At 39.2% G+C, this 12,029-nt stretch overlaps 1 protein-coding gene across 1 annotated transcript; it reads right to left on the bottom strand.

The window, feature by feature from the left end:
* Positions 1 to 1,830: 1,830 nt before the first annotated feature.
* Positions 1,831 to 11,630, bottom strand: si:rp71-17i16.5 (phosphatidylinositol 4,5-bisphosphate 3-kinase catalytic subunit gamma isoform). Its single transcript, XM_051096419.1, has 11 exons — positions 11,541 to 11,630; positions 7,311 to 9,241; positions 7,135 to 7,200; positions 6,773 to 6,998; positions 6,598 to 6,692; positions 6,245 to 6,391; positions 6,050 to 6,140; positions 4,341 to 4,471; positions 4,085 to 4,196; positions 3,600 to 3,757; positions 1,831 to 3,301 (listed from the first exon to the last, which is right to left on the bottom strand). The coding sequence occupies exons 2-11, from the start codon at positions 9,234 to 9,236 to the stop codon at positions 3,044 to 3,046; spliced, it is 3,210 nt and encodes a 1,069-aa protein (XP_050952376.1). The 5' UTR covers positions 9,237 to 9,241; positions 11,541 to 11,630; the 3' UTR covers positions 1,831 to 3,043.
* Between the last annotated feature and the right edge of the window lie 399 nt (positions 11,631 to 12,029).

The following is a 12,029-nucleotide window of genomic DNA, read 5'->3' as shown; positions in this document are numbered from 1 at the left end:
AAAAACACACAAAATGGAATAGAATTTGATTTGAGTCTTTAGCATTTGCCCCAGGAATCAGCTGGCATGTCTTTTTATGATGCACATTAACTTTTGAGAAATAGAAATTCACAAAACCAAGTTTCAGTGCTATTATGAGTAGAAATGTCACTTCATTTCATTTATGAGCACTTACAATTGAGGAAAACAAAATGATGTGATCATAAGTGACAGCACAAGGATGTGTGACGGCACAAGTATATGTTACATGTTAAGTCTACCTGCTTCCCTAGTTGAGTCTAGATGTTACAGCTTTTTAAAATTTATTTTAATGCTAATGCTTTTGCTTCCTTTTTGATGATGTGGGGAGGCTGGAGGCTTGTCTGGCTGTTCTGTCTGGCGTGAACTAGGTCAGTGCTCTTTTCTGCACTGGAAACCATTGCTGCTTGACTGTGTCCTCCACGTGCACCCAGTAACCAGGACTCAAAAAGATATGAACTGACTTGCCCACTGACTTGACACACCCTAAAGTAATTACTGAAGCTTCTCAATTATAAAAAAGCAGGTTGAATCAGATATAGATTTTTTTTTTTTTGAGGGCGTGACCTCAAGGAGAGCACATGGCGATAGGATATGATCACAAATCCATGTGGGTTTAAATGCAGGGCGTCAGGCAGAGGATTTAGTGTAAAGCAATGCTATAGTTCGGAAATTGATTCACTATAATTGAACCAAAATACCTATAGTGTATCAAGTGTAAAACACAATATTTGAATCACAGCATATTACCTAAAAATATTAGCTTTTAGTTCATGAGAACCATGTTTTTTCTAACACTTTTATATTATAATCTAATTACTTATTATGAAGATATGTAATAATGGATATAGTTTCTTATAACATGATAGAATGAATGCCTTTATGTCTGTGAAACACTCACCTGTGTCTGAGGGAAGATGTTGAATCAGCAGCTGAAAGCCATTGTATTTAAAGACCAAAAAAATAAATAAAATGTAGACATTTTATAAATTGTAGCATATATATTCATCAACGTTCAACGTGTAAATAGTCTTACCTTTTCATAAAGTGCAGTAACAAAGATTCAAAATTCTCGTAGAGCTCTTATAGTGAAGAACAGACAGTCCCGAGAAAGACACTCAGCCAGTGTGTGGGACGACCATGTGCTCATCCTTGTCAGAAACACAGTGATGCCGTCTTGGCGTGCGTGTGTGTTTGTGTGTATGTGAGTGCGTAAGAAAGAGGAATCGAGGAAGAGTGAAATAAATAGACAAAACTTGATTAAAACGAAAAACGTGCAAATAGTGAAAAATACCTAAACTAATAAAAGACGAGGAAGGAAAAACAGGATGCAGTGGATGTGAGACGAAAAGCTAAGAGAAGCATGGAGGCTTGTCTGTCTGGAAACAGTCTCTCAGACAGACTTGACAGCCCCCCGCCCATGCCCCCCAAACTGCTGGCTTTGAAAACACCCCTACACCCACCAAACACCCCTCCCTTCTCTCCCTAGCCTCACAAACAGCCACAAAAACTCCACAGCACGGCCTTTGCTGGGAATTTTGCGTTTTGTGTTGTACTTTTAGTACTGTTAACAAGAACTGAAACTGTTTTATCTCAGAGTCTATTGTTAACAAGCAACGTGTTTTTTGGGTCCGTTGTCTCATGACCCAGTGCATGTGAGGTGAATGTGGGCCAGGGTGCCCTCTAAAGGCAACTACTGTAAATAGCAGGATGGTACTCTTTGGAGAGCATGTGATTGCAATGTTTACATTTCCTGGTGTGTTATTCTTACTTCTCAAGGTTCTTGAGTGTTTAATGGAAAAAAAAAACATGTGAAGTAGCAAACAAACTTTATTGTCTATATTAAACACGAAATTGTTTTCCGTGTAATTTGCATGACAAAATGTAACATTTAGGGGTAGTTCAGCCAAAATTCACCGTTACTTTCATAGTACAGAGCAGCGTGAACATTCTGACAATCATCTCCTTTTGTATTCAGCTTAGCAAAGGAAATCACATCAAGTTTGTAATGACATGAGGCTGAGTAAATGATGACAGATCTTCAATTTTGTGTTTCTTTAAGTCAGCGAGTCTCAAACATTTTTACTCCAAGAAGCTGTAGCATGCAGAGAGCACGTAGCATCGTTTTGCTAACTTAAAGGGAACCTTGGGTATTAAGACTTGTAAGGCTTAATATATCGTAAATGTTGTCTCTTACTGATGTGTAGTAGAAAACCCATGAAAGATTTACGTTATTTCAAAAAGAATTGGGGTGCAATTATTTCAATGATGTCAAATGGTTGCACTCAGTGAGCGACTAGCACTACCTGTTGCTATTTTTACCACAACACAACTCTGAAAATAAAATACTGATACGATGACCACAGCTACTGAAAGAGCTTATATGTGGTGATGGATATAAGTGTAGGCTTAAACCAAATGCCATACCTTTAATTTTCCCCCACAAGGAGTCTAAATGCTCCAGATTTTGAGTGAAATTCATGCTGAGACACTCCTTCATTGGCTGCAGCGTCATGACAAGCGTAAGCATGTTTACATCCTGCCAGGATGGCATCTAGCGTTTCTTGTCTCTGCCATTTGTAAGCTCTTTCAGTAGGTGTGGTCTACTAAAATCCTCAAAGGCATCAGGGCTAAAGTGGAGCGAATAAAGACGCTGGTCTTTAGGAAGTTTTATTCATCCACCGGCATCTTCCCATTCTTTACTCCTCTTCTTATCGTTAGGAAAACAGTGAAGACTTACATCGCTTGTCTTGTTGCCGTTCAACTGAAAATTACAACTAAAAGCCATACAATGTGGCATCGTCTCAGTGTTTTATTTTTTCGAGTTGTGTTGCGGTAAAAATAGCAACATGTGTGCATCGAAATAATTGCACCCCACATAGTCCAAAATATGTCTAAAACGATCTGGATTTTTTAAAATAACGTAAAGCTTTCATATGTTTTCTACTACATATTTCAGTAAGAGACCTCATTTATGTTCCCTTTAAATTATCTGTCAGAAAAGTACATAGTTTCTTTATGTTTTCTATTTAATGCCCGCCATCAAGTGAAACCACCAGTTTGCCTGGACAGTCCAACCCTTTTGTTCGCAGAGGGCAATTTGTTGCAGGAAGTGATTCCGAGCTTCTTCCTCTCCCTGATCCTGCTGCAGTGCAGTTCGCAGGTAGCGCATGTCTTGTGACATGCTGAGCTCAGGGATTCCTGTGAGCAGCATCAGAGAGAAGAGCGTGACAAGAAGGCGAGACTGAGCCCGGAGGGACAGATAGGCATTGATACAGGTGTCCTAGAGAAAGAACAGATACTGGAGCTTAGAATATGACTGTAGTATTTTGTTGACTTGTTCAAATGTGACCCTGGGCCACAAAACCAGTCTTAAGTAGCATGAGTATATTTGTTGAAATAAACAAAAATACATTGTATGGGTCAAAATAATCATTTTTAATTAGTAATATGCATCGCTAAGAACTTCATGTGGAAAACTTTAAAGGCGATTTTCTCAGTATTTAGATTTTTTTTAAATAAAAAATAACAATAGCAACACTGGTCGCAATTTCAAAGAGAAACCGTGTAACAGAACCTACCCTAAATCTCTGGAAGTAGAGGCTGGGACGGCCTTTCACCCTTCCCATTACGTACAGGAAGTCAGGCGTGAGGACAAAGGGCACCCTTTCTCTGTTCACTCCCAGAAAACTCTTAGTGTTGCCCAAGATGTGACCAAAATCAATGTGGAACAAGTTCCCTGAGAAGAATTGATGATTAAACATTAGTTCAATTCCATGTGGACATTAGTAAAATACTGGTCCATCTATTCAAGACATGTTCTGTGTTATTGAAACCTCTCTAGAAATCTACCCATAATGCTCTGAACATTTTGTATGGATGGTAGCTGTCAAATATGTGACATGAATTGTATTTTAGTAACCCGATGTAACAAGACCATGACTGAAGTTGAAATGGTTCATTTATTTGTTATATGTTCGACTACATTAACTGGTTTTGCAAATTCAGTAATTACATCACGTGACAATTTTCTTTTGTTATGTCAGATGCACACTTGTTCTTTTACCTTGATCAGTGATCATAATGTTGTCATTGTGGCGGTCACCTATACCCAGCACATAGGTAGCTACACAGTAGCCGGCGCACGAGTTTACAAACTTCTCCATAGCTTGAAAGTGCTGTTGCACCGATGTTCAAGACAAAAGGAAGAGAATGATCAAATATCTGCTTGTCAGACTGTAGATACACTATAGAAAGAACACCTGGTAGAATGAAAGAATGCAGCTCACATGACATACTGTTAGTACAGTATATCTGCTTACTTTTTCCTGGAATAGGCACTTCCTCTGAAGCCAGTCATACAAGGCGTTGTTTTTGAAAGCTCCTGCCACTCCTCCTTGGCTCCTCTGAACTGAGGCAATAGTAATCGCATTTCGCACAATCTCAATCATTCCTGTGTGAAAGACATATGAGATATAAAGTTGAATAGTAAGTTAGAGACAACAGTCCATTGATCTGTTTGTTGGTTATTAGGGGTTCAAGCACATAGCGCTGAAACCCTATTGTAATTGTCAGAATGGCCAAGATCAGCAATCTCCATGTAAAACTGATCATGCAGACCAAACCATAAGTCACAGAGACTTGAAACTTGGAGGGATGGTAATAATCAAACCACCGACAACGTCACCAAGGCCCCAATCAGCCTGACGGGGGGAGCTACAGTGATCAAAAGTACGAAATCACTCGTAACTCCTAAACCGTCAGTTGCAGACTCAAGTGTCTTATGTCGTTGGAATCCTTGGCTCCAGATTCAAGCGTGAGCTGGGTGTAATTTTCAGGTGTTTTGGATTTTTTTGAAAAATCTACTTTGCGAACTAGTCCTAGGTTTTTCGAGGATTGGAACCAAACCGATACAGCAAGATTTTCTGGAAATTGAATATCAATAATGATCAAAAAATTGTAGAACTTTCGACTCACTGTCACAAAGGGACACCAAAACGTTCTAAATGGGCGAGGGGCGATTTTTAGTAAAATGCCTGTAACTCCTAAACGAAATGAGATATCTTCGCCAAACTCAGAACACAAACTCATGTAAGAGCTTGGAGGTGACAGGACAAAAATCACATTTTGCAACATCGCAACAATCGCAACAATTTGTCCTATTAACGTGAAAATCGCAGTGTACGGTCTTGTTCCAAAGTGCCACAAGTGTCTATATGGACATTTACGTATCTCAAAAAACTTGGCCGCCATTGGCAGATGAAGTTTGAGCAACCATTAGACAAGATTAACGGAGGCCAATTGGAACGAAACTTGGTGGACTTGTTTGACTCACGACCCCAAAGGTCTTTGAAAAATTGGAAAGAAATCAGCCACTGGGGGGGGCAATATCGCATTTGTCAAGGGCGTAAATGATTGTATGTTGCGTGGATTTTTGCACATACTCACAATATTCGTATCATACAATTGAACTTCTTATTACAGACAACTTTGCCTCAAGAACCACTGCTGTCAATCAAATCTTTTGTTAAATGATTGAGAAGATGTAAAAAAAAAAACTACTTTTGAGAACTAGTCCAAGGTTTTTACTTAATCTGGGGGAAAAAAGAGGTCAATATTTATTAAAAAAAAATCTAATTTAAGTCTAAGAAATGTTTTTTGAAAAACTTGCAATTGTGCTATAATGTTGAATGGCTGTAGTCAATGGTTAAATATTAGGGGGGGAAAAAAGAACATTTCCAGTAATATTGGTATCAGTTATACTCACTCAGTCATATTTGAACAAATACTAAAAATATACTGTCTTTATATTGTTTCTACATTTATTTGAAGATTTGAAATTATTGCAATAAAATAGTATATTTAAAAAATGTAATGTTAGGTGGCATTAATCGCAATACATTTGACAAAAAAATGTGCGATTAATTAGTTGTTGTTTATATTTTTGCTGGTCTGTCAGTATTTCTTGATTATTTTAAGCGCTCTCACTGTGCTATTCTGTTATAAGAACAAGAGAGAGACTGATAATTACCTATGTTATATCCTGTTGAAATGCATCCATAAGGCACCAGGTTCAAATCTAAACCTTTTTCTTTCCAAATAGAGTCCATGACCATTAGAGTCTGAAAAACAACATTTAAAAAACTCTCATTTCCAAGTTTGGTTTGTGGTTACTAGTGAAAATCAGTCAATTGTTTTTTAATAGCTGCTAGTTGTTTATATTTGCCTGAATGATAAGCATGTCCTGTCTGAGGTCATCTCCATGCTTAAAGATGATGCCGACAGGAGGAGAGGATGGAACTTCTGACTGTACGCAGGAGAACTCAAGCCAGAGCGGCTTTTTCTTAGAGGCCATCACTTTACAGTCTTTTAGCTGTGTGAAAAACAGATTGAGTTATAGGGATAATTCACCCAAAAATGAAAATGTTGCCATCATTTGCTTAACCTCATGTCATTCTAAACCTGTATGACTTACTTTCTTCGGTCGCACACAAAAACAGATATTTTGATGCAAGTTTCATTGAAACCGTCAATCAAGCATATGCATATGCAACTATATCTACAGATAAATCAACTTACTATGATGCTTCCTGCTCTGACGCGGGGATCGAACGGCACCAGGAAGTCAGAGGGTAAATTGCACTCCTCCAATAACTCCTGCAGCTTCTGAGGAGCTAACAAACATACATGATTATATAGTTGTATGTACTTTATATAACACAAAATACTCAGGGAAGAGTTGTCCAAACTTTACCTGTTGATGGAAGATCCGTTTTGTCTGGGTAGAGCTCCTTCACTGTTATAGCCACGTCATGCAGGCAATTGACCACTTGTACCTGACGCTGAAATTCAGTCAGCATTGCCTCTCCACAGCCCAACAGATAGGCCTCCAGTATGACCGCCATACGCTGACGGAAAAATGGACATCCTGCCACCTCACTCCGCAGATACCAGAAAAAGAAGTGTCCGATCCGTTTGCTCTGTGTTTCAGGAAATGGTAATAGTACATAGTTAACCATTATCTTCTGACAGGTGAAATGGTGTAATGAATATTTTGATAGATAGAAGTGAAAATCATCCTCTAATGAAGCAGGCACAGCTGGAAACATGACTCACCCTTAGTGCTCTTTTGAGAAGGAATCTTGCCAAACAGCTATCATGATATGGTTCGACTTTAAGGGTCTACAGATAATGACATGCCTTATTAGAATTTGCTTCTCAGTTCTCCAACTGTGAGTTCTAAGATAGAACTTTGACACTATACAGATTGATACACTTGTATAACTTTTTACCTGGACCAGCTGCAGCAGGTACTTAAGTACCTCATCATTGGATAGGATTTCTAATCTTTGAACCGCCAATCTTCTGACCTTCATGTCTGCAAAATCCACACTCAGAAGTTCAAGGGCCACGGGCAGCTCCATATCCTCTGGTCCCCAGTGACTCAACAGCCAGTGGACATCCTGGACCGCACTTGGCATCATCCAGTCGATCGTACGAAGAAACTGAGGTAAATTTGAGGCATAGTGGACACTTTCTTCTTTAAGCCTTCTGAGGCAATCTGTCTTGGCGAAAGGTGTTGTTGGAGAACCCTCACTGAATGGTGAGGAGAGTCTGGGTTCTCCTGAGAGGTCCAGTGTGTCAGAAACAGGAGATGTACTACTACCTGAAGAGCTCTTGCCATATGGCAGGACAACGGGAAAGCTGTAGCGATCCAGCATGAAGGTAATTGCCATTGCTTTGGCTATATCAGGGTTAGTGGCGGTGGACAGCTTGTCCGCTTCGTAAGTAAATGCTTCTTCGTCCCATTCTGGGAAAGGCCACATGTGCAAAGTGTGTGGGCCTTGGCTAAGAAGGGATCTGTGGTCAATCAACTGGAGGTTTACAAAGTATAATACCTGCCCTTTTCCTTTCTGGTAATCGGATACTTTAGAGGAGTTCGACTTTGTGTCCTTAGTTGATGTGCCTTCAAAAGTACTAGCGTTAATTGTGAGGCCTAACTTAGCTCCGTGAGGAATATCCCTGATCAGAATGTCAAATTCCAGCCATGTGTTCCACAGCACTTCATCTGTGAACTCTTTTAGAGTCGCACAAACCGATGACACAATCTTTTTACCATAGATTATGGTGGCTTCCACATGGACAAATGGTGGTACCTTAAGTGGGAGGTCTGGGATGTCAAACCCTAGGAGTTTAACCCTGAACTTTCTCTCACAGTCCCAGAGGGAAATCATCACAATGTCTTCTACTTTCTTCCCTTTGATGGAAAGCTCCTCGTGGGAGCTCGAAAGACCAGTTAGACTGTCCACCAGTGGCCAGTACTCTCTACTTACTGTGTCTTCCGGAAGGGATGATATTGCAACCACTGAGAGATGAAGCTCCAGTGTGTTTTCAAGGCAGTGCCTGACCCACAAATAGTCAGAAAGCTGGAAGTCTCCACTTAAGAATTCATCTCTGCTACACACCTTGAGCACATAATCAACCGACCATCCTTCGAATGACAAGTCCTCCTTTGGCAATGATTCCCAGACAATTTTGAGGAGATCACAAGGGGTATTTGTCAGGTCAGCTTTTATAGAAAGGACTGAACTATTATAATAAAGATTCACTGAGAGGATCTGCAGAAGGTGACCTTGCCGATCATTTGGAAGCGCTGTGGAAGTTACCCATGGTTCAGTGGCATAAGCTGTTGGGTCACGTTTTTTCAGTTCTTCCCTTCTTGGCGTGGCAAACTTTCTTCGGGTATAGCCTAGCTCACTTAAACGATTAGTATCTGAGGAGTCCAAATCGTAGCCGATTAGCTCATTCAAAACACCCTGAAAGCGAATTCTCTCCTTAGAGGTGCTTTTCTGAGCCAGCACGGTGACACAGACCGTCTGAAGGCCATCGTTACCCTGAAACCAGGGTGCATCCAGAGTTTTCAATACCTGATAATCGTCATAAATTTCATACCACTCATCTTCCTTGTGGTATAACAGACTGTATCGTTCTGGGTCCAGAAGTGCAAATGGCTCTGGAAGTCTGTTATTCTCCTGTGTTACCATACACAGACGTACACGAAGCTGGTGGACGGTGCATTGTGCTGGGAGTTTGATCTGAACAGGCTCCTGGCTGTCCAGTAACTGGAAACCTTCCCTGACTGGTAACTTGCAAATAAATACAAGGCTGTTATCTGAGCAAGATTCCTGTTGCTGGTGTGCATCCCACTTGTTCTCCATGGATGCTGGAATGTAAGGGAACATGAGCACATTTAAAATTCTGTCATTAGTTACTCATCCTCATGTTGTTCCAAACCCTTAAGAGCTTTGTTCATCTTTGGAACACAAGTTAAGATATTTTTGATGAAATCTGAGAACTTTCTGACCCTGCATAGATAGTCTCAGCCTCAGAATCACACCCACGGACTGCTGGCTGAACGTCTGATGCATATGGCACACTTAGCTGAAAACACCTCATGAGTCTCGAAGTTGTCATCGGATTGGTTAAATTATACAGGATTTCCAGAAAACCCCCTCATAAAAGAAGAAAGCCGTTGCGTTGCATGATGACGAACGCTTATCAGGATCAACTAAACAATAGATTGTCAAAAGTATGTGCAAAATTTTGCACAAACAGTTTGCGGTATAGAATCTTTAAAATATGTCAGAGAGTTTTACACATCGGTCTGTTATTGTGGCGACATTTCCATGCACCTAAACTTAAAGCGCAACAAAATTGAAATGTGATTGGTTGCTTTACCTGTCAGTCATATGGCATCTTGGGCGGACCTTGGCCATTCAAAGCGGCCAAGGTTCCCAGACCTTCTGCCGTCAATCTGAAGGTCTGGATACGCGAAAATGTATGAAGCTACAAGAAAACAAAAATAACAAACTCATTCAACAATTTCTTCTCTTCCTTGTCAGTCTTGTTGATGCGTATTCACACGAGTACCTTGAACGTGGTAGTACCATTGCTGTCTGGTCAAAAAGCTCTCAGATTTCATCAAAAATATCTTAATTTGTGTTCTGTAGATGAACAAAGGTCTTATGGGTTTGGAACGACATGACGATGAGTAATTAATGACAGAAATTTCATTTTTGGGTGAACTATAACTATTTTGTGTAAAAGGTGCAGTATGTAAGATTGACAGCTAGCGGTTGAAATGGGTACTGCAGTCCAAATTAAAAATATTGGAGAGAGCTGTTTCTCTTGCTTCCTCCTACTCAGACTCGACGCTCATGCGGGTTTGCCAGATTAAGGACACGCGACGAGCTTTGCACTGTAATTTGATGAGTTGATTTACTGTGTTTTAATGTTAGACCATTGTGCAGTATGTTATATTGCCAGTTAGCAGCTGAAATGGGTACTGCAATTCCGTCCTGGCTATAGCATTATTTTTCAGAGAAACAGTTATGTAAACATAACCTGTTTCCCAAATGTCTACATATTATGTTATTTTTTGGCTTAAGAAGAGTCAAAAACTTACATACAGCACCTTTAAGAGGGACTTTTCTAAGGAAGTGACATGACATAGGTCAAAAAGTTTTATGTTAAATAAAAGGAGTGGTGCTTGCACTTGCTAAAGTCTCTGTTATGAATCTTAGGTTCTTTGACTGGTTACCAGGGCAGTTGTTAGGTTTTAGCATGTTGCTATGCAGTTGAGTTTGGTTATTAAGCAAAGTAAAAGAGGATAAAACCTAAGGAATTTAAAGAGAGTGAATAATGTAATGTGCAATATGACACATCTACGTATTTTCTTACAAAAAAAAAATAAAATCAAGCTGAAGTTTTTGTCTTGGTGAGACTATTTTACATTCCACCCATGTTTCTGGTAGATATGAATCCTTCCTCCTTGCATTTCCCCATTTTGTGAGGTTAAATATTTTCTTCAGTGTAAAAAAACCTATATGTAATGTTGTTGTTTTTGTTTTGTTTTTAAGTGAAGTGGATTTTCACATTGCCAGTGATTTTTATTTATCCGTAAACTGTCAATGTGTATGAGTGTTTCGTGTGTGTGTGTCTTTTTACATGCTTCCTTTGTGTTTCTCTGTAGCTAAATATGATAATGACTTCCTAAATAAAATCACATGACAAAAATTGTGCACAGTTTAGTTAGGTACACAGGGTGGCTCAACCAAACACTGGCATATCTTACTTCACTCTCTCTCTTACTGTTATTTAATGAGTAACTATTACTTATTTAATCAAATGTAAACCTTGATATGTCTGTAAATTGTAATTTAACATTGTCATTTTTACAGTTGTATCATTCTTACCAAAAACTTTATGTACCAGTTGCACCTGTTTATTTAAATACAGTTTTTAGTTGGAGGTAGACGACTACAAAGCTTTTGCAACGCACAAACAGGTTCCGCCACCCACTCAAGAAGAATGTATCATTCTTAAGCCTTGCCCCGCTTTGCTAAAGCCAAGAGAATCTGCAGACTGTAAGTACTAAATTGTATATTCCTTACAAAATTTCATGTGTTTTACAACATATTTACAATACCAGCTGATTATAATGAATCAGAAATTGCACTCACCTATATGGCATGTGTGTCTTTGGTTTCAGGTCAGTTTCTATGGCTTGTGTGTGAGCAAGTTCAATTTCCCTGTAATGCATCTATGTGAAGTGACTGATTGCTCAACGATTTATCACTTCCTCATTCCTTTGTCTTTCTGCACCTGAGAGGAAGAAAGTTTTGATCACTACAGGCCTGTTGGTTTCATTGAATTCAGAATGAATTTTTCAAGGCCAATTATTTTTATGTATAAATAGTTATTTTTTAATGACATATTACCATCTCCCTGTATATAAACCCAGGCTTTAATATTAGTTTAGGTGTTTATCAAGAGATTTTATAATTCAAAGGGGTTTTAAATACAGTATGTGCTAGAAGTGCTTGAATGCCTCTCAAATTGTAGTCAAATGTCACTATAATCACTAGAGGGAGGGAGTCAAGAGTCAAGAGCTACATTTTTCAATTCAATTCAAATTTATTTGTATAGCGTTTTTCATGATACATATTGTT

Source organism: Labeo rohita, chromosome 23 (genome assembly GCF_022985175.1).
Source record: "Labeo rohita strain BAU-BD-2019 chromosome 23, IGBB_LRoh.1.0, whole genome shotgun sequence".
NCBI lineage: Eukaryota > Metazoa > Chordata > Actinopteri > Cypriniformes > Cyprinidae > Labeo > Labeo rohita.
Note: the sequence above shows the minus strand (reverse complement) of the source record. Positions and strands in the feature narration are given on the sequence as shown.